The sequence below is a fragment of the Pongo pygmaeus genome, chromosome 1, assembly GCF_028885625.2.
Source record: "Pongo pygmaeus isolate AG05252 chromosome 1, NHGRI_mPonPyg2-v2.0_pri, whole genome shotgun sequence".
Lineage (NCBI taxonomy): Eukaryota > Metazoa > Chordata > Mammalia > Primates > Hominidae > Pongo > Pongo pygmaeus.
Window position 1 is genome coordinate 143338087 of NC_072373.2, and position 24039 is coordinate 143362125.

Sequence of the window (24039 nt, forward strand, 5' to 3'; positions counted from 1 at the left end):
GGCAGTTATACATCTCAGTTGAAGCTTAAAGAGCACAATATGTGAGGAAGACCGGATTTGAACCCAGGACCATTTCACTCCATTACCGATATTCTTTCCCCTGTATTACTACATTTCCCATAAACCTAATTCATAGTTGCTGTTTAAGTTGACCTGAAGTTTTGGTATGATCTTTCAAAGCCTAAATCTGGACTTATAAAACACAATAGATGGTACTCTAGGCTGTAGAACTTCCTTTCTGAGGGGAGAGAAAATTTCATTTACTTGGTTTTACAGAAAACTGACCAGCTTGAGCAGCTTTTCAGGGTTTCTTTAAGAATATGGCAATTGAGAGTGAGTCAAAACATCTTGTACAACTATAAAACTGCAGAAGAATTTGTCTCATGGCACAGAAATAAAAGGGTAACAACTACTTTTAAAGTTTAGCCTGTGAGTTAAATTGTCAACATGTTTACCAAGTTCTTATTAGGAGCTCATAACACAAAATTTTAAAATGGTGCTTAAGTATTCATTTTTTTAAAAGTACCAAAAAGTATCATTTTAATAGCTTAACATTCCCTCAATAAATGAACTATACTTCTGTACTTCATGCTTAAGTTAGAGTAAATTGCTTTAGTTGTCAGAATGTGCTATGCTGTCTTGGTTACACATCTTTTTATCTGGAACAGTTCTTCCCCAAACCATCTCTCACTCCCAAAATTGGAGTTACATGACTCCCAAATACAGTACCCTGTATTTTCCCCATCACAACACGAATCCTACTATAGGACAATTGCTTCTTTAATTTTCTGTATCCTTTAATGGTCTTTAAGCTCTGCAGGGGCAAGAACTGTGTGCATATTGTTTAGGACAGTATCCCCAGTTGACCAGCACAGTATCTCGCCCTCAACAAATGTTTGTTGAATGAATGAATTAGAACAGAAGTCTTAACATGGAAACAATGATTTATAGCAATGGCCCCAACAGCAATTTTCTAGCTTCCAATGTGTCACTAATAATTTCATTAGTATGTGTTTCATAACCAGAGATCCTCATCAAGATAGCCTGTGTTCATTAATAAATTTTCAATGTTTTAATAGTAAGCTCAGTGACCCAAAATTTATTTTGTTCATATACAATTTATAATGTAGTTGCATTATTCCATATTTTTATACAAATTTATTGTTCAATAAGAACACATTCTCTTTACTGTACCACAGTATGTTATTAATGGATCCAATCCCAATTATGCATTAAATTGTGCCAACTGAATAATCTTAAAAACTTTATGTTTAATGAAGTAAATTTGTCCTAGATTTTCTAGAACCTTAACTACAAATTTATCAGAGAAATATGGTATTGCTTTTCAAGAACTAGTTGTTCTTAAATTTAAAAGAAACCATTCAGTAGTGTTTTAAAAACCAAACAACTCTGAAAATAACCCATCAAAACACAGTATTGAAATCATTTGATTTCTGTTGGAAAACCAGGTAAACATAGTTTAAATGCGTTTTTGTCTATGAAAGCATTCAGAAAATTCTACTTTTCACAAAAGAGGTTTATATCCTACAGCTCTTTTTAAGACCGAAAGTTTAAAATAAATTTTAATTTTATTCTTTGGCTATTATTTATACCTAATAAATGAGTCACTGATATCAATTCACAATAGATTTATTTTACATAAAAGAAAAAGCTTGCTGTTAATGAAAAATCCAGTAGAAAACAGTTCTGCTTTAAGTTGAGGCTCAAAAGTAGAAGCTGCTTATTAGTGAAACCTCAATAAAAAGAGAATTTTGTAAGAAAACATTCTTGGCGTGAGCTCTAACATAAATTCTGTAATGAAATATTTACCATGCAACTTTATTGGCAGAAAGGCCAGTTTCTGATGGCTGGTATTTTCAGTCTCTTAACACATTAACATGGAAGATACTTAACCTGCTTTATTTAGAGTTAATTGTATATAAATACAACGTCATGATGGGCAACCTTTCCATAGTCCACCTATTTAATTGAGCAGTTCTAAGTAGGTAATTGGCACCTTGCCCTTCTGGTTTCCCCTTTCCCCCATTAGCCAGTCTGAATCCATTCCAACAACACTGAACACAGTGATCACCTGCAAAATAAAATACTTCCAGTTATTAACTACATTAAAAAATAAACATGTAGAAAACCAATCAGATTTGTATTTAATTTGTTTAAATTATTCACCAAAAGGACTTTAAACATTATTACCAATTGTGCTGAAAAACAAAGGATTTCTTTATTATTATTATTTTTTTGAGGCAGGGTCTCACTCTGTTGCCCAGGCTGTAGTGCAGTAGCATGGTCATGGCTCACTGCAGCCTTGACCTCCCGTGTTCAAACGATCCTCCCACCTTAGCCTCCTGAGTAGCTGGGACTACAGGCGCACACCACCACGCCCAGCTAATTTTTCATATTTTTTGTAGAGATGAGGTGTTGCCCAGGCTGGTCTTGAACTCCTGGCCTCAAATGATCCCACTGCCTTGGCCTCCCAAAAGTGCTGAGATTACAGGTGTAAGCCACCATGTCTGGCCTAGATAAAGGATTTTATTGGAGGGAGTTTTATACATCTTCAAGTTATTTGGCAGTTAAAAGTTTTAAATATTTCTATGATATTCTATTACATTAAAGAAAATTAATTAAAATTTTATGTTAACATAACTATCTGTAATCTATGAAACCATTTCCAAATAACTAATGAGGAATTTGCATTTTGTTATAATATTAGAAGGTATGTCAATTCGTGATATATTTTCCTTCTCATACCCACAATACTCACCTCATCTGCCAGAAGTGATAATTCAGTACTGTTTGCTGCATCATAATCATAGAGAACCCTGGCCTTTCTGCTGCCACTACACTCCTTAAGGTCACTGAGGTTGGAAGGAGAGGTGATTACTAGGCCACTTGTTGAAGCCATGGCGGAAGAACCAATCGCATTTGGTAAAACTGACGGTACAGGTGTCACAGAAGTCTGATTGTTGTTACTAAGATAATTGGATGGAAAACTGTTGAAAAGAAAACAGCGAATTATCTATTTCCAAGTAACTAAAGTTCCTTAATACCACCACTCGGTGGCACTGTTTACTTTCTACCAAACTTCACATTGGAAAAGATTTATAGATATTAATAATACGTTAATGACAAAGTATATCTATCTTCCCTTTCCCTCTCGGGCCAATTATACTAGAGACAATTCAGGTGGTATTCAAATATAAATCCTTGAAAGTTTGTTTCAAAACTGTCCTTATAATATTAACTTAAAATTAATGGCTATATTTTTTTCCCCAGGAAAAATAGTTTATTATGGTTTATTTTGAAAGCACTGCCCAAAAACTTCCATTAGAATGTTTTCTTAATCTTTTCTTTATAAATTACTGAATAAAAATATTGATGAAAAACTACTTAAATATTAGATACTACAAGTATGAGGCTTTCTCAATTTAATTCTTTGAGAAATATTTGAATAACTAAACCTTTTTTTCATAAACTGGTCCAATCACATTTTCCTATTCAAATAAAATATTTCTTGTCATTTATATGTAAATATTATTTATTTGTATCTACATGTTCAGCATGACTATGAGAAGCAGAAGACATAAGATGAAATGATACTATTCCCTTAAGGACATACACACAGTGAGAAGGTAGACATTCAAATAATATGACTGCTAATTATCTCAATGAAATTGAAGACTCAATGGTAGAATAGGACAAATTTTACAAGTTCATTTGTTCTATTTTTTAGAAAAATTTTCTATTAGAAATTAGTGATTTTTGTGATTAATGTGCTCATAAATAATTTGAAGATAATTAGAATTTTCAGTTTAAGGCTAGTTTCCCCAATAATACCAAATAGAAAACAATACAAAATAGCTGGTCTGACATCATTCTAATTCAACCATTTCTAAGCTAAAAAATTACCTACAAAAATTCAAAGTTTTAATAAATTCATTAAACTAGAAAAGTCCTCTTTTCTCTTCATGAGCACTATACCATCTGGAAATCATTTCAGTCACCAGCAAAATTCCCTGTATCCTTAACCTCTTCTCTAAACCTTCCCTTCATCCTCCTGTGCTAGTGTGTATCTCCCATACTCCTCTTTTATCACTGAACCTAGAGGTCAATGGAGGAGTCTTATGTTTTTCATCACTGTTTTTAGACTCTTTTCCCTAAACAATTCTAGCCAATCCTTCAACTTCATGTTATTCAACTATACCACATCATCTTTCCCTCCCACATTATCATATTTTATCATATTACATTTTATCATATTATCTTTCCTTCCCATATTACATTTTCTCTATCTATTGTATCATTCCCAACTCTTTAAAAAAAGAGATACCCAGTATCTCTTGCTGCAATCACCTACAGATGCCTCATTCCCTTACTTTCATTTCTAGATTTTATCACCTGGCTCACTGACATTCTATCTTACTTAATTCTTGGTAACTTTAATATCCATATGGACAATTCTTCCAACCCTTTACCCTCTTAGATCCTCGAACTCTTCTCTTCTAGTGACTTTATACCTGATCCTAGTTCAGCCACCTATTCCCACAGTCACATCTAGATCTTACCAATTCCAGTAACCACAACCCTTCCAATAATAATAGTTTCTACTATCCCATTCTTTGACCATCGCCTTTTTCTTTCAAGTGCTCTCACATCAACAAGCTACCAGGGTCTATGATCCTACCAACACCTTCTCCATGTCCATAGTTAATTATTGTAATAACCCTTACATATGCTCTCATTTCTTATGCCACTCACTTCATTGTACTAATTTGGTAAAAACCTCCCTATTTACCTACTCAGTATCCATGCATCTACTTTAACAGGAGAAACACAGGAAAGCTTTGTTTTACATTCAATTTATGCCTAGGAACCTCAAAGTGGGTCCACATGCCACCTGGCAATGATACTACATTTCTCTACTCCATTCACTTCTTTCACTTTCCATTCCCCTGATGACTATTGAATTCATACCCTCTCGCCCATCCTCAGAATTTCAGCAGTTCTCCCCATAACTATTACACTCAGCTGATGAGCTTGCTTCCTTTTAACTGAGAGGAAAAAAGAACAATCAGGAACTGTTTTTTTTTTTTTTTTTTTTTTTGATACAGGAGTTCACTCCTTTTGCCCAGGCTGTAGTGCAGTGGTGCAATCTTGGCTCACTGCAACCTCTGCTTCCCGGGCTTAAGCAAGCAATTATCCTGCCTCAGCTTCCTGAGTAGCTGGGACTACAGGCATGCACCCCCACACCCAGTTAATTTTTGTATTTTTTTTATAGAGACAGCATTTCACCATATTGACCAGACTAATCTCAAACTCCTGAGCTCAAGTGATCTGCCCACCTTGACCTCCCAAAGTGCTGGGATTACAGGCATGAGCCACTGTGCCTGGCCTGGAAACTCTTTAATGAGCTGTCTATGCTCCTGATGCTAATTCCTCCATATGTGCACAAAATCTCATCCATTTTTGCCTCTCTAGGATATCACTCTAGCAATTCTTCCCTTTCCCTCCCACATTATCATATTTTCTCCACCTAGTGTATCATTCCCGTCAGCTTACAAACATGCCCTTATTTCTCCTATCTTAAAAAACAAGCAAAAAATTGCTAGACCCCACTTTCTCCTCTGACTACTGCCTCATTCCTCTGTTCCTCTTTACACCAAAACTCCTTGAAAGATTTACCTAAACTTACAGTCACAATTCCTCTCCTCCGAGTCTCTTATATTACAAACATTACTTTGCGCCTGCTGTTTCACCAAAACTACTCATCAAGGTTAGCAATGACTTTAACACTCCTAAATCCAATGGTCAATTCGTAGTCCTCCTCTCACTTGACCTATGCAGTGACCGTTCTCTCCCACTTTCACACATGTTCACTTGACTTCCAGGCCATACTCTTAGTTTCCATTTTACCTCACTGCCTCACTTGTTATCATCTTCCTTGCCTCGCTCCTCAAATCTCTATGCTAGAGTACTTCAGGGATCAGTCCTTAATCCTCTCCTTTTCTCTATACTTACTCCTTTGAGGGTTTATCTAGTCTCACAGATTTAAATATCTTTGATATGCTGACAACTCTCTAATTATCTCTCTAATTCACCCTGCCCCCAATCCAAGTCCAGACCTGCATATCCTAAAATTGGATACCTCCACGTAAATGTTTAATAGACATCTCAAACTTAACATATTTAAAACTGGGCTTCTAATATAACTGACATACTTCCCACACCTCCATCCCTGAAATCTTTGCCTCCTCTGGCATTCCCCATTTTAACTAACCACAACTCCCTATTCTTTCAGTTACTTAGGTCAAAAACTTGCAGATGGCCGCGGTGGCCCACACCTATAATCCCAGCACTTTGAGAGGCTGAGGCGGGCAGATCGCCTGAGGCCAGGAGTTCAAGATCAGCCTGGCTAACATGGTGAAACCCCTTTTCTACTAAAAATGCAAAAAATTAGCTGGGCATGGTGGCGCACACCTGTAATCCTAGCTACTTGGGAGGCTGAGGCAGGAGAATCTCTTGAACCCGGGAGGCAGAGGTTGCAGTGAGCTGAAATTGTGCCATTGTACTCCAGCTTGGGCTGGAAGAGTGAAACTCCGTCTCCAAAACAAAACAAAACAAAACACCTTGCAATAATTCTTGACCTCTTTGTGTCCAATATACATACAGTCTGTCAAGCAAATCCTTCTGGCTTTAACGCTAAAATACACCCACAGTCACGCCTGTAATCCCAGCACTTTGGGAGGCTGAGGCGGGCGGATCACAAGGTCAGGAGATTGAGACCATCCTGGCTAACACGGTGAAACCCTGTGTCTACTAAAAACACAAAAAATTAGCCGGGTGTGGTGGTGGGCGCCTGTAGTCCCAGATACTTGGGCGGCTGAGGCAGGAGAATGGTGTGAACCCAGAAGGAGGAGCTTGCAGTGAGCCGAGATTGCGCCACTGCACTCCAGCCTGGGCAACAGAGCAAGACTGTCTCCAAAAAAAAAAAAAAAAAAAAAAAAAACCCAAAAAAACAACACCCACAGGCCCACAGGACCTGACCACCTCCATCCTATCTACCACAATTACCCTGATCCAAGCCACTGCCATCTTCTGACTGAATTACTGACTACATTATTGCAATAAGTTTGAAACAGATCTGTCAGCTTCCACCCAACACCTATCCTCAATGCGGCAGCCAGAATGATTCTGTTAAAGCCTAAAATTATGTCACTCCTCAGCTCAAAATTTCCAAAGGCTCATCTCTGAGTAAAGACCAAAGTCGAAGCCCTATGTTTTGGCTCCCCGTTTCCTCTACTCGTCTCTAGCCAAGCCCTCCTTGCTGTTCCTTCACCATACCAGCTATGTCATGCCCTCAGGGTTTTTGTACTTGTTGCACCCTCTACCCGGAGCATCTTCTCTCAGATGCCTGCATGTGTGCTTTCTCACGTCTTTCTCTACTCCCATCAAAGTAGTTTCCTGCTATATTTTTTGGTACACCATTTTCACCTTCTAATATACTATATAATTTATATACATGTTGCTTTTCTGCTCCCTTCCGCCCCCATATAGACCGTAGATTCCAGGAAGGCAGGAATTTTGATTATTTTATTTATATACTATATCCTCCACATCTGGAAGAGTACATTTTAAAAATGAAAAGCAAATGTTTCTCTGATGGATTTTTATGATAAGGGTTTTAATAAGAAGAAATAGTTTTAAATATAGCTTTTCTTCTCTAAAATTAAGACGACCTCTCCTAGTATCCTTTCCTCAGTGAACTCGGTTCTTCAGCAGGGATTAAATACATACATTTCTGAAGATAAGAAAAAGCTCTATTTATATGAATATGTATATACACATGGCTTTTTTAGTTCTCTAACCATATTTTACTTTCAAATCTACTAGTATGATTTTAGCCTTTGATTAGCCACTGAAGTGTACCTATGTCAATTTTGCAGAGTTAAAGATTTAAAAAATGAACTGAAAGGCCATTTTTACCTTCTAAGAACTTTTATTGATACGTTAAAAAATCATAGCAATTACTCATTCTATAAAAATGTCAATTAAGCCACTGGAGCTTGATATGTAAAAGCCTTCCAATTATTTAAAAAATTGCTAATCTTGTGACTAGTACTTCTGCTTTCTCATCTTTAAAATATGGATAATAATAGTACCTACCTCATTTGGTGGTGAGGATTATAAAGTTAATAATACACATGAGGTGTCTGGAAGAGCACCTATGCACAACTTAAGCTCAACCAAAGTGATGGCTGTTATTCAGTTACTTCTACTACCTGTTGGTACTGTTATTGCAACTATTAACAATACAATCTGGTTCTATTCTTCATAAATAGTTTTTGAATGTGTTAGTGTGAAGCTGGATGATTTGTGAAGTTCTATATTTGAATATTTCTATGTATTATCTGAAAAAGCATAACCTGCAACAAATTAAAGAGATAAAACTTCCCCCGATGTCATTGGTCATTAGCAATAATATAATTGAGGGTGGAGAGACAAGCTAGACTTTCTTTTCTAGAATAGTAGCACTGGTTTTACTTTGTATTGCTGGAGCTTATCTCAAAGTGCGGTAATAATGCAACAACTGGATTTTGTTTAAATGGCCGAGTCCTAGGCATAGTGTGGCTTTAAGTAGAATGCAAATATAAGCAACCCCTATGCTGCACTTCCAGAGTTTCAGGATAAAGTGGAAAAAAGTACTAAGGCTTCTTGGGCTTAAAATAGTTATAATGATGTGAAGATAAAGTGGTGTTCTGCCTTGAGATATTAACACCACTAATAAAACCTCAAATATATAGTTATGTAAATGCTCCTGTATATCCTATGAAAATAACTAATGATTAGGCTACAATTCATTTTTGAGGTTCAAAATTGGTTTCATGGATGTGCTCAATTTTATTCTGGGCCAAGTTTTGAAGTGTTAATGTGCAGAAACAAACACCAAAGTGACTTTATTTACCTTATTCCTTGAAACGATTTTTTGATATTCTTTCTTCAAATGCTACATATCACTCCCCTGCTTTAATGGTTCCTCAATATATAAATTCCAAACTCCTTACAACAACTTACTTTAAAGGCCATTCGTGGTATGGCCCTGCTTAACTCCTCTAGATTCATCTACCATTCCGTTCTTGAACACTTTGCTCCAGCCTGAATGGACTACTATCAGTTCCCTGAACTTTCCCTACTCTCTTTGTTCTGGCTTTTTTATATACATATTCTTCCTTGCTTAGAATATTCATCCCTGTCCCATTCTTCATCTAGATTATTCCTACCAAGATAACTTCACCTGGGAAACTCTGCTAGATGTACCTCAGCCACAGTTAGATGCCTTCACAATACCAGGCACCTTCTGCTTTTCTGCCTACCACATGGCCTGTCTACCAATGGCTTGCTTTGTATTTCTACCTAGGCTAAGTGTTGTGAGAGCAGAGACCACATTTGCCCTAAACATTATTTTATTTTCAGTGTCACCTTATAATGTGAGCTCCATAAAGGCAAGCATCTTTGCCTGTTTTGTTTGCTGATATTACCTCAGAATATGTAACAGTGCTTGGCACATGGCAGATAGTCAATAAATATTTGATGAATGAGTGATTGAGCTATGTGTTTTACATACTATCATTTTGCTTTGAAGTATATTAACATACTCAAAATAATCACATCGGTAGATATGAGGTCTTACGAAATATTCTAAAACTTTTCTTTTTTTCAATATAGTAAACAAATGAGTAATGAATAAGTATAAATTAGTTTATCTTTAAGGGTAACTGTCAATTTAATTATATCTTCCTCAACCAATAGCAAAAAGTATTCAGTAGCAGAAGAAAAGTGAACTTGAAACACTTTTAACCTTACAGCACTGAAAAGGTATTCACTTTTTTTTTTCTCATCCCTGTTAACATGCCTCTGTGCCAGAAAAGCTCAAAATATTTTGTTACCTCAGAAATCTGATAATTACTTTCCTAAAAAAAAAAACTATTTCTAAGAAAGCTAATAAGAGCCTTTAATTCCTCTAATCTTCATCCTTAGTATTAGTTCATAAGCAAAAATCTGAATTTCTCCTCTTTACATATGAAAAGTAAATTATCACCTTCCCAGTTGTTTCTGGAGGTCCAACATATACTGGTAACACTGTGCATAGTAAGTCATCTGGGCTTCTACAAAGTCATTCAGACAGCGAAGGTGATGGGCCTGTGAAGGAAAATTAGTCAGTTCTTAGCTCTATAGTCAACTTAAATGGCAAATGCAAGGGGGAGACAGACCACAATATTGTACTGAGGTAGACTCACCAGTATCTAACATTTTACTACAAGGCTTATTAAGATTGGCCGTCGTGAATAGTACACTAGCAAACTCTGCTTAGCCAATAAACACCAACATGTTTATTTAATGAGGGTAGGAGAACTAGGTGATAAGATGTAAGCAACAATTTAAAATATTTCTTCGGATATATTGGAAAGTAACACAATTTAAATTTCCTTGATGAATCACTGAAAAGTTCAGTTTTTCCTCCCAAAATTGCCTTAGGACTACCAAAGTCTTGTTCCAAATGAATTTCCAATGAATGAATACTCACATGTGTACTGCTGATTCCCTCTAGCAGAAGTCTGGTAATCTCTGCTTGACGATCAAATTCACTTTGAGTTATTCTTAATTCCTGTTCAGACTTAAGTAAGAATATAGTTTTAGAATCTCTTTAGAAGACTCAGTCCATCTTATATTCATTTATTTTATATGGTTAAAAAAAAATCCCCCAAACAAACCTCAAGTTATAATCTGGCAATTCCCCAATTCTGCTTTGTATCTAAAATGGTCCCCTGGTTTCTTGACCTTAGCTTTTCTGTATTACTCCACCCGGACAGCTGATTCCAGTACTTGACTCAAAAGAATCTGTTACGCTAAAGCTTAATGATACACTCTTAAGAGCCTACAAAAACTACTAAGAGAAAGCCAAGATATTTTCATAAATTTTCTAGTATCAATTTTGCTAAATTTTACTATTTTACAAAATTTTAAGATGACCAGTTTTACAAGTATAAAATAATATTGCTGCAAAAATTCTCAATTATTACTACAGTTTTTACTTTGAAGTTAAAGAGTCTTCAGTCTCAAATGCAAAAGACTTTAGAGTGAAGCCACAGGATTTTCACCTTGCGTTTAGTTGCCAAACACTTGTTGCTAGCACCACAGCTTTTAGGTTCATTCAAAGGATTCTTTGTCCTACATTTTAAATGTCTTTCTTTAAAATTTTCTTTTCAAACTATGCATAAAAAATGCCTTAAGCAGAATACTATCTATTAAGATACACTACGGTTTTAAAAAGCTTTTTAAGTTATGATCGAACTTCAATCAGTAGTGTGCTGTTAAATTCTTCTTCAAGAAATAAAAAAAAAAGCTCTCATATCTAGATTTTCATGATATAAATACTCCCACCACAGCTGATTTCCAGCTAATAACGTGAAGTCACGCACTGCGGAGCTGGGAAGAGATGTAAATAACAGTATGCCACTACTGGTTTCAACCATCTGATAAAGGAGGCTTACTGCTGCGACAAAACAGTTCACTGAAAAATCAACAAGATCTAAAAATAGCAAATAGTGGCAAAAAACGTCTTCTCAAACCTTTAGTCAGAGTTGGCTGTTAATAAGTGGGAAAGAGAAATAAAACCTCACAGCTTACTCAGAATAGTTAGCTTACCTCCCAATGGGAATTATCATTGGTAACATCATCATTATAATGATACGTTTGACTACCTCTCCAGCACAAATAACATTTTCCACCTATGCAATGATTTATGACATTTCCAAGATGAAATAAAAGTGAAAAAAAAAAAACACAACAACAAGGTATGAACTTTTTTCTTTCAGGCCTCATCTCCCTCTCCTCACCCTTTGGTGACAATAGTTACCCTAGTAAACCAGTCTACAAGGAAGTAGCAGCAAAGTAGATAATCAGTTGCTGTAACAGCCCACTGGCAACAAACCTAGCAGAGGGGACTAATAATTGACCTCTAGCTTGGACTTACGGAAATAAGTTTGAATTAGTAAGCCAGAAGTTGAAATTAAATTTACTTGACTAAAACCAGAACCCATGGTGTTTTGATAGCAGGGACAAAGTAAGCTTCATCTGGAAGCTAGTATGAAGTAGAAAAAAGTCCCAGAAGAAAAAAAGAAGCAATGTTCTTCCTAAGGAAAGCATTAAGGAAAACCAATCACATCAATGTTACATATGCACTATTAACTGTTCTGCTTGGTTGAATACAAAAGGCTTTGAGTAACAGAAGTAAATACAGCAAACCAAAAATAAATGCACTTCAGAAGTAAACTAGGTTAGTTCCATATAGGTCCTTGATCGTGAAAGTACGGTTTGATTTAATGGCCTTTAGTAGAAATGGCAGAAAAATCCTACTAACTGACATTATTTCTAGGTAAGGTGTAAGCAAGTAAACTAGGTAGCAGATTAAGGTGACCGGGAAGATTGAGACTGAAGTAGAAATAATATTGTAATGCTAAGTACACTGAATAAAAAATATCAAATGATCTCATTAAAGATGAGGGATAAGGCTTCTAGGTTTGAGTAAAATTTAATCATGAAGAAAGGCACCATGTTACAAAGCTTAGGAGGTCCTTCTGTACAATCTAGACTTTATTTAGAGAGGGTAGATGATAGGGAAAAATGCATCTCATTTATTGAACAAGTTTTAGTGCACACTGGGTGGCTTCAAATAGTCAAATGTCCCAAATCATGTATACTTCTGGCATATATAACTGATCATAATAACTGATCTGAGAGGCTAAAGAAATTTAAATTAGGCTTAGCATAATCAATTTACTTCAGAAGAAAATGATCCACGTTAGAAAGATAGATAAGAAAGGGCTGATATTCTGTCGTCTAAAAAATCTCTAGGGAAAAGACCTTCTACTGCTAAAAATAACTGCTACTAGACTACATGATAGCATAACATGGGTTAGGTAAGCCAGAAGAGGTTTTTTTTTTAACGTAACTGGAAGATGGGCAAGAATCTGTTGGCCCACGATATCAGGATTGGGTATCTGTAAGCCATAAATTTTGGTAATGCTTCTGAGGCATTTGCTGTGACTATCTTGATCAGTGTTGACTACTATTCATATGGCTTAAAATCTTAAAATACTCCAGGAATATAAAGTCTTAACATTTATACATTTTCATTTATTTATTTTTTGAGATGGAGTTTTGTTCTTGTTGCCTAGGTTGGAGTGCAACGGCCGATCTTGGCTCACTGCAAACTCCACCTCCCAAGTTCAAGGGATTCTCTTGCCTCAGCCTCCCAAGTAGCTGGGACACCACACCTGGCTAATTTTGTATTTTTAGTAGAGACAGGGTTTCACCATGCTGGTCAGGCTGGTTTTGAACTCCTGACCTGAGGTGACCTGCCCACCTCGGCCTTCCAAAGTGCTGGGATTACAGGTGTGAGCCACTGCTCCCGGTCATTTATACTTTTTTAATTATAAAAATGTCAGAAGTGAGATGTGTAGAAGAAAAAAAACCCCTGAAATCCATTTTGATAGGTTTCTTTAGATTTTTATATATATGTATATAATATGTTTCATGAGTTTCTTCCCATGTATTGTATCAATTATTTCCTAAACTTGCTGAGACTGCAAAATCAAGTCAGAAATTTTCTGGCGTATCTTTACGCCAAAGAGAAAGACATTCTAGTTTTTTTGTTCAACCTGTATTCTCTTCTGTGTTGCTCTGCCCCTTTTCATGCTAGAAGTTCAGAGAGAAATCAGAAGCCAGTGTGGAACTGTAACTAAATTGATGAACAGACTCCACAAAGAGGGGATAAGAGCATAAGGTAAGAATTTCATACTGGAGATCCACGTCACAGAATCAATAGCTCTATAACCTATGTATAAAACAGATTGTAAAATCAATCCTACAAAGCCAGAAAATAAAAGTTAAAGTTTATAAAGCTATTGTCAGGGGCCAAAATCATCACCTGTCCTCAGTCCCCAGTGTTATCCTCATGTGGATGTCAGAGTTTGGTAGGCCTGAACATAAGAAGTAAATGAAAAATGCTTCTGAAGACTTAAAAAAGCATTTGAAACAAGTCTGCATGTACTATAGTTTATAATTTTATCCCTTAAATTCTTGTTTAATTACTTGCTTTCCCAGCCCACAGAAGATTAGAAATGGTAACACAGACAGAACTGCTAGCAGCAGTCATACAGACATCTTCTAGAAGCAACAGTCTGATACTGAGGGAAGAGACAACATAGTCGAAAAACAACAAATCCAACTGTTAACAGTATAATACATATTCATAGTAATGATCTTAACTGTAGTAAAATCAAATACTTGCTATCCTATATTTAATGCAGCAGTAAAATACATTTTTACAGATATTTTCAACTAATGTGACTAAGAAAAATTAGCTTTGATGCTGGAGAGAACAAGCTTCAGTTACCTAAAAAATTCATCTGTGGCCGGGTACAGTGGCTCATGCCTGTAATGCCAGCACTTTGGGAGGCAAAGGTGGGTTGATCACCTGAGTTCAGGAGTTCGAGACCAGCCTGGCCAACATGGTGAAAAAACTGTCACTACTAAAAATACAAAAAATTAGCCAGGCGTGGTGGCGGGCACCTGTAAGCCCAGCCACTTGGGAGGCCGAGGCAGGAGAATTGGTTGAACCCAGGAGGTGGAGGTTGCAATGAGCTGTGATTGTGCCACTGCACTCCAGCCTGGGCGACAAGAGCAAAACTCCATCTCAAAAAAAAAAAAAAAATTCATTTGGGTGAAATATTATACATCCCATTCTCTGAAGATACAGGACATGGTGTTAACTATATTTTATATTTTAAAAATTGTCATTAAAAAATCATTAACAAGCATTTCGCCTGCCTTCTATAGTAAGGAACTGTAAGATTACCACTTAGTATAACAGGTATCTAAGATTTATCAATGTGTGTGCAAACCACATCTCTGCAGCATTGTTCAACTGCTCGGTGGAGCTTCTATTAGCTAAAGAGACCTGAACATATCCCTCATTTTCAGATTTTATAAGGTATAGTAACACAGACTGTGACTGGCCCAATAAATATTTACTGAATCAATGTCAACTAAATTCTTGTTTCATAGTTCTGTAGTTTAATAATTTACTTACTTTTGTCACTTCCTCTGCCCAAATCTAGCCAGCATTAAAAATTAGAGAAAAATATAGAGCATGAAAGTTGGAATTTATTTTCTACAACTTAGTATAGAAAAATATAAATATTTGTTTAAATGGCATACTTTTTCAGAATCATATTTATAGATTAAACACAGTAGTAACTAAATCAGTACAGCTTAACATACTGTGAAAGTATGACTTTTATATGTATCATTGCTATCAATTTTAAAATCTTATGTTAAATCTACAGTTTTCCCAAATTGAGAACACCTAACCTTTCTTAGCTCCAGTATTCTCATCTGGAAAATTAGAGATTTGGACTAAATCATTTCGAATTTCTCATTTAGGTATAAATTCTAACATTTTAGGAAATGAAGCAAAGCAAGGATTAATGGCTGCTGATACAGCCTTTTTGGAGAGAAACAATAAGCTGGAAATATAATAAATATAAAATTACCAGCTGTAAATATATATTACTATAAGATTACATTAATAGTAAACACAAATGACTAATGAAACAAAGTCCTGTTAATTGTTTAGAATTATGTTTTTACCTGAGACAAAAAGAAAAGCTATGCTTTATATGTTAAATTAGCAATGACTGAAATATCCTCACGCTTTTCATTTACCTATAGATAGGACAATGGAAACACATTAATGCATTCTCTTGCTATCTAAGGTAAGCCCTAATTCAGCCAGGACTTCAGTAATTACTGTTTTGTGTTTTTTTTAAAACACAAAAACAAAAATGCATTTTATATATTCTGTACAATACATCTTTCCTATTACTTTCCTGCTTTTGGTTTAATGCTAGTGAATGAAAATAGCCAATTAATTCTCAATTTATTAGCTGTACTGCAGATCCCTTGACACTTCTAATGAAGTAATATATCTAGAAATAAAACACACTATATCTATACATTTTTATTGGCTAATGTGCACAAATTGTTGGCTATGTTCAGATTTTACAACTTTCTATTTTACTAAAATAAAAAACTTCTAATAGCTCAAAAATTTTCTCAAACTAAGCTCAACATATACATTGGATACCATAAAACAATTTGCATTCTCTATTCTTTCCCGAGGCTATCACCATTCCACCAAAACTTTCTTAAGTGAGTTAGCACTGGATGGAGAATAAGCCTGGCCATTACAGGAGTACCTAACCTAATGGGGTCTGTCTTGGCCTGAAATGGCAGAAGAAATTAATTCTATGTTGAGTTTGGGTGAAAATAAGGTAAATCTTGAAGCTACTGAGCAGCAAAGTCAATGTGTTTACCTTACACCTTTCTTTAAGTATATTTTGTTAATTTTCTTTGCCAAAAGTGAAAATATAAATGCCAGCTTAAATTAGCATCTTTTACTCAGTGCAAAAAGGCACTATATATTTATGTATAAATTCATATTCCAAAATCTGTATTTGGCATAAACACTTTATTTGGCAATCAGAACATACAATTTCGTTTAAAGTTCCAGTATTACTTCAGCTAGTATTTTTTCCTTATATTTTTGTTGTTAAAGATAAATGAATACATGGTTCCAATTATTTCAAAATTTTACATGCGGCTAATAGCAAGAGAAGGCACTTTATTCAAGATGTAGAAAACACAGTAGGCCAACAAACCTTCAGCCATTTTACATGCAGGAAGTTGAGCATGTAAGAGAAATTTACCATAATGTTATCTCCTTCAAGGCGAGCTGAGTTTAGTTGCTTAAGTGCATAGTAAGAGACAAAGAACACATTATACCAATGAACACAGTGAAACAAATTACTTCTGCACAATAAATAACACATTAAACAAGTAAAAGAGCCAATCAAATATTTTTTCTACTTAAAAAAACCCCACTACATTTATTGTTCTGTGAAACTGCATATGGTGGTGCCTATTCATTTTTTTCCCCAAAATACAAATTTTCAAAACAAAATGTTGATGCTTGACTTTAAATGAGAATCATTTAGGGAAAATGTATCATTTTTAAAACTGCCAGTTACCTACAATTTTTATTAAATTTTCACTAAGAAAGTCCTTCTACCTAACCCCAAATTTTCCTATTCAAAGATCATTTCTATTTTATGAATTTATGATGCCTTCAACCACATTCTCTTTCAATCAGCCTCAGCCAGGTCTTGGCATACTCTGAAGTCTTAAAGGCATGTCAATCCTTATATTTCTAATAAACCTTAAATTCAAACGTGTTCTTAAAGGCTATAATGATGGTGCTCTAAATTTATTGAGTTTACAGATTAAAGATTTACACTGCTGTGGAAATGCTTAAGTTTGCTGTATGATGTTAAAGAAATATTTTCCATCAAATTTGGATGTCCCAGAATAACAGAGGTCTAAACCACTAAATACCACAGAGCTTTGAAACCAGCTGATTTTTAACATTACTAAAACTGTAAAATAATTTTTAAGTTTAGATTAGACTAAAATTGGATTAGTAAATGTAGGTGCCTTACAATTGAAATGCATTACAGTTTTGTATCCCTTAGGCAAAATGCCTGGGACCAGAAGTGTTTCAGATTTCTGGTTTTGGAATATTTGCATTATACTTACTAGCTGAGGAACCCTAACGTGAAAAGCTCCAATAAGCATTTCTTCTGAGCGCCATAAAGGCACTCAAAGAACTTCATATTTTAGAGCATTTCAGATTTCAGGTTTTTGGATTTGGGATACTCAACCTGTAATTATTTTTGTTCTTGCTTCTCTGGTATATTTTATCATATACACAATCTATTTTTCAAAACTGTATTTTTGTTGTGAAACATTAAAGTGGGTTTTCTTTCTGCTTAATTGGTATATTTTTGAGAAATGCCTTTGATGTTGCTTCACCATTCTTCAATATGCTAACTGATAAAACAGCAATATTAGATACAAGCAGAAATTCTTTACTGATAGGGCTAAATCATCAAAAAGTATGATCTGTTATACCAGATTGTGAACTGAGGGCAGCAGAGATTTTACATCATTTATCTATGAACTCCTCAGTAGAGTACCTTGCACAAAATTAGCATTTAGTAAACACAGAACTTAAAAAGAGTCACAAGAAACTAGTAAGTAAATTACTTAAAAAGTGTCAATATGGATAGATCCCAAACCTTACTAGCAGAGTAACTAGTTGCAAAACAATTAATCCATGGAAATTTATAAAGACGTGAAGTCAAAGTAAGTCTAAGGTCAGATTAACCACTTCAGTTGCCAACTAGGAACCAGGAAATGTATCAAAGAAGGGGAAAAAAAAGCAAACTCCTAGTGATTCTTCAAGTAAATGCAAAGAAATACAGGGGGGGAAAAAAGGATCACCAAATACAGGAATACCTCCAGGCTTTATGTAATAATAAACTAAGAGAACTTTTTCTTCCCAAAGTATTTCAGACTTACTGCTATAAAGTTTGAAGAAAAATGTGTTGGTTATCTAGGGGAAAAATACAATTAAAATCAGGAAATCGAACTTCCTGTCTAGACTAAAAAAATAATATTTGGCTATAGTTAAATTTTGCTTTATGTAATACGTAAGTTCTAGAATAGCTGTGTATAAATAAAATTGCTGAACTGAATAAAATCATTTGTATCATCTTTTACTTTAAACATAAATTCCCATAGAAAAAAAACCTTTATCCTCAAAAATACACAGCAGAGAAAAATTGCCAAGATCTTTTCTAGATATCTCAAAAAGGAAACATCTCAAAATTGGTCTACTATTATATTTAGGGCCTATATATTTTAATAGCAGTGGTAAAATAATTTAGAAATATTAAAGGACTCTGTACACTGTTAAATCTATATATGTGTGCTTTCTGGAACTTTTCCAGGTAGAAAAGCAGACTGTCATTCCTGTAATAGTGCTTTTTAAACAAAGTTTTGTACTGAAACTTGGTAACAGTATTTTTATTCCACAATTATCACTGGGCACATATAGGCATCTTGAATAAAGACATTCTGTCCCAGTTAAAATATTTATTTCCAAATGATCCTTAAGTTTTTTCCTGAGTATGAAATTACTATCTTTAAAAACTAGTTTATAATTTACTTTTCAAATTAATTATTAGCAACTAGAAACTAATAAAAGAATTCAAGGTCTCCTGCTATCTATAGTGTTCATTTTCAAAGTTCTGATGCTGCAGATAGTCTGTTTAGGGAAGTTTTGTTGTTTGTGATGATGATGTAATGATAAACTGTGAAGTGAAAATGCCAGTAAATTTGGAATTAATGTCTTATCAAAGATAGCTCTTCTCTAGCAGTAACTAATACAGTGTCACCAAAAAGAAAAAACCATAGACAAAAATAACTTATTCTGCTCATACAAGGTATTGGGGTAGTCTCATAAGACATTACTATCCAATACCAAGTTAATCAGTTTTAAATTTCACTCTAAACCAATTTTCAACCTTTTTATCCCCCAAACAAGAGAACTATAAGACAGTACCAGCACTGTGGTAATATGCTCATTAAGGCAATGATTCTTGATGTTGGCAGTGGTAGTGACTTGGAAACAGAAGGCAGGGGTAATATCATACCATAGCTCAAATTAAGTATTAACTTGTTAGCTTCTTCTAACAAATTCATACTTGGTTTATTTTGTACTATTTTAAAGTTATTCCAATTCAAATCTGATGTTTTCAAATTCTGGAATAATATAGACAGTACAACTTGGATTAACTAAAAAGCTTATAAATCTTTAAAGAAAAATTTAATTATATTTAATATACACCTACTCAATATTCCGAGGTTTTCTGGAATATATACTAGAATTTATTTATCCAAATGAGTTTCCTCTCATTCAACATCGTTGCCTGAAAATCCATACTGCCACTGTTGGTTTGAATGGTTTTGGAACTATTCTTGGTGAACATTCTTTTAGTTAGTTTGAGCAGTGTGTGGAAAGGGAACTAATCTAATTTTTAAGTCACACGCAAGTATTCTCAAACTTGAGTCTCATCTTAATTACTATCTTTTTTGCTATTTCCAATTATAATAAATCTATCTCCAAAAATATTTGCCACCACTGAGGATATTTAAAAAAATATGACACATTAGGAGCTACCATAATTTTTGTTTTTTAGCAGTAGCTGTATAGCTAAATATCACGTATGTGTGTATATATATATACACACATATATTATATATATATTTTATATATATATATATATATATTTTTTTTTTTAAGACAGGGTCTGGCTCTGTTGCCCAGGCTGGAGTGCAGTGGCGCAAACTTGGCTCACTGCAGCCTCCACCTCCCACGCTCAAGAGATTCTCCCATCTCAGCCTCCTGAGTAGCTGGGACTACAGGTGGGTGCCACCATGCCCATTCATTTTTGTACTTTCTGTAGAGAGACATGGCTGTGCATGTTGCCCAGGCTGGTCTCAAACTCCTGGGCTCAAGCCATCTGCCTGCCTCAGCCTCCTAAAGTGCTGGGATAGCAGGCATGCGCCACTGTGCCTGGCCATGAATATCACCTTTTTGATATGACTACTTTGCAGTGATTTGGATGTATTAAGTTCTGATAAATTTGTTTAGAAAGCACAAAAACAAGACCCTAAAGTTAATAGTCTGTATCTTTCATGGTATATTAGCAAAATCTTTTACAAATCTTAAAGTTATTAATCAAAAATATTTTTCTATTTACTTACTGAATTTCTAGTTTCTGCAGCTTTTGCCTTTTTCAGTCTCGTTTTTGCAGCATCCAAATCCAGTCTCTTATTTTGCAATAGTTTCCTTTCTTTCTATAAATATAGAAAAGAAAAAATAAAGGCTAAAGATGCTAAAATTCTGTTAAGAGCATACACATTTAAAGTATTATTCCCTAGTAAACATATGTATCATTTGATAAAGATCTATGATTATAAAATTGGCTATAAAGTTACCATTCATGTATCTGGCCCCCCCCCACCCCCTTGTTACTGTTTTAAATTTTAAAATAAATAATTGAAACATTGTAAGGATCTGGGAAAGATGGCAGGCAATGATGGAAACAAAGGAATATCAGTTTTAATATTTTGTGATCCTGTCCCTGCCTCGGGAACATTTGGCAATACCTTTTTAGTTGTCACAATTGGGGGAGGGATGTTATTGGCGTCTGCTAGCCAGAAGCCAGAAATGTTGCCAAACATTCCACAAGACAGTCTATCTCCAAAAGGAATTGTGCAGCCCAAAACATCATTAGTGGCCAGACTGAAAGACTTTCAAATTGTTACAGATTATCCTGAAAGTGCCTAGAAAGAAGGAAGTATACACCTGGGGCAAGGGTTCCTTGATGCCTGGTGTCCTACCTCAAGGATTGGGCAGGCTGCATTTAATGTGTCATAGCACCAAATACAACCCAATCACTCCAAAATGGAATTTCAAACTTACAGAATAATGAATAAACATTAGTATAGTATCTTGGAATTCTTCAGGGAATTTCAAGCTTCTGTACAGTATGTAAGTTTATTATAATTCAGTTTGCTTTAATCTTAGATTCCATACAGCAAATTTCATTGCACTGATAAGCTAATTTTTATTTTACTTTATTTTATTTCACTTTTTTTGAGATGGAGTCTCACTCTGTCCCCCAGGCTGGAGTGCAGTGGCACGATCTTGGCTCACTGCAACCTCTGCCTCCGGGGTTCAAGCGATTCTCCTACCTCAGCCTCCCGAGTAGCTGGAATTACAGGCACCTGTCACCACGCCCAGCTAATTTTTTTGTATTTTTAGTAGAGACGGGGTTTCACCATGGTGGTCAGGCTGGTTTCGAACTCCTGACCTCAAGTGATCCGCCCACCTTGACCTCCCAAAGTGCTAGGATTACAGGCGTTAGCCATCACGCCTGGCCGCTAATATCTTTTAAATCATACTTTAACTTGGTAGTTCTTCTGTCTCAGGCCAAATACTTGTTTATACAGAGACAAATCCATTGTGAACATATTGAAAGTTTCTATAATATATTGTAATAGGAAATCTGCAAATTAAAGTTTGAAGTATTTATAATATAAGAGCAGCTCTGCAAAACTCTTAGAAAATTTTCATTCTCTATCACTAAGAAAATAAGTTAAAATCCTAAAAAATGAAGAGCTACATGATATATATACTATGGTGATATTTTAGACCATATTTTCATAATCCTTCCAGGAACCTCTCTATAGATTTTAGTGTTGGTAATGAATGAAAAGGGATAAAGGCATCTCAATAACACTGTAGGACACACAAATGGAGTAAATGTATCAGTAGTCTTTTACTTTGGTTTAATTTTGTGTTCTGGTGAACATGCACCAACCTAGATTATTTAATTTTGTAATCCACTACATCTACACAGTCATTATGAGGCCAAATTATTCATTAAAAAGTATAAATATATATCTAAGTGATTTTACTAAATAAAGGGGACATTTTTCAACTCACAGCAATTGTTTTGTAATCTCCTTCTATAAAGTTTCTTAAAGGAGTAAGAAAATTTAAGGCTGACGTTTGAATCAGTTCTCTGTCTGCTGTTCCAATTCTTTTTTGGGTTTCTCCACATTTAATAAGCGCATTACCTGCAAAGGAAAAATGTTTTTAAAAATCATTGTCTGGTAATATCAGAAAATAAAATCATGTAAAGATAAATCAGCAATTTGGTCTGTTTAAAAGTTAGCTGTCACTTGTTTGCTAAAGTAAAACCAAATAGAATTAACTAATTAAGGTAGTTTTATTTTAAAAGTAAATTTAAGAGTATGTGTCTAAATGAAGGAGACAAAGATGAACTTCCTATTGTAGCATAGATAATTGTACCAATTCTACCAATGAGACTAAAGAGGGCAAATATACCCCAAAATATTTACGGTCACAGTCGGCCCTCTGTATCTACGGGTTCTGCATCCATGGGTTCAACCAACCACAGATCAAAAATATTCAGGAAAAAAAAAAAAAGAAAGAAAAAAAAGGGTGGCTGAGGAGCCAGGCACAGTGGTGGCATATGCCTGCAGTCCCAGCTACTCCAAAGCTGAAGCAGGAGGATCGTTTGAGCCCAGGAGTTTAAGGCCAGCCTGGGCAACACAGCAGGTCCTGTCACTATGGAAAAAAAAAAAAAAAAAAAAAAAAAGATGGTTGCCTCTGTACTGAACGTGTATAGACTTTTCTCCCTTGTCATTATTTCCTAAAAACTACAGCATAACAACTATTTACATAGCATTTACATTCAGATGATTTAAAGTACAAGGGAGGATGTGCATAGGTTATATGGAAACACTATGCCATTTTATATAAGACACCTGAGTATCCATGGATTTTGGTATCCTCAGGGTGGGGGGCCTGGATCCAATCCCCCATGGATATCGAGGGGTGACTATGGTTATACTTATAAAAGTATAATGCTTCCAAGAGATCAGGTCACAATTTGTCCTCTGTTTCTACATCCCTGCAGTTATCATCTGAAGTATCTATAAGTAATAGTTCATAGTGATATCTTAAGTTAAAAAATCCATGCTTTTGCAATACAAATACTCTGATACTTAAATAGGGCAAGTACAGTACAAAGTAGAGTAGAAAGAAAGGAAACCCCAAGATCAGGGTTCCACTCCTAGTTTTACTTCTAATAAGCTTTAGCTCTGAGGCTCTTAATCCCTTCATGTTAGGATAAGCTTTGATCTGACTGATAAGGAAGGTAATACGGATAGTAGTTAAGAGCTCCGTCACTGGATACAGACAGATCTTCATTTGAATTACTATACTAGCTGTGACTGTGGATTAATTATTTAACTTCTCCAAACCTGTTTCCTTGTCTTTAAAATGAAGGTAATATAATTTATCTTAAAAGCAGGATATAAATGAGAATTTACTTAATATGTAAATATATATACTATATAATGCTTAGCCCATGCCTGTGATACTCAATTTTTAGTATTAATTAC

The 24039-nt window shown here is 35.1% G+C and overlaps 1 protein-coding gene across 4 annotated transcripts in view; it reads right to left on the reverse strand.

The window, feature by feature from the left end:
• Positions 1-1070: 1070 nt before the first annotated feature.
• SH3GLB1 (SH3 domain containing GRB2 like, endophilin B1) overlaps positions 1071-24039 on the reverse strand; it is a 40074-nt gene continuing 17105 nt past the window's right edge. For 2 of the 4 annotated variants that reach the window (XM_054477715.2, XM_063653214.1), the window contains 6 exons: positions 22553-22686; positions 20806-20898; positions 10598-10687; positions 10112-10212; positions 2780-3008; positions 1071-2092 (listed from right to left, as the gene is read on the reverse strand). In XM_054477715.2, the coding sequence (XP_054333690.1) occupies positions 1985-2092; positions 2780-3008; positions 10112-10212; positions 10598-10687; positions 20806-20898; positions 22553-22686 (755 nt within the window). In that variant the 3' untranslated portion in view covers positions 1071-1984. Of the gene's footprint in view, positions 2093-2779; positions 3009-10111; positions 10213-10597; positions 10688-15166; positions 15191-16796; positions 16884-20805; positions 20899-22552; positions 22687-24039 lie in introns of all 4 variants that reach the window. The other 2 variants (XM_054477705.2, XM_054477695.2) reach the window with 2 other exon arrangements.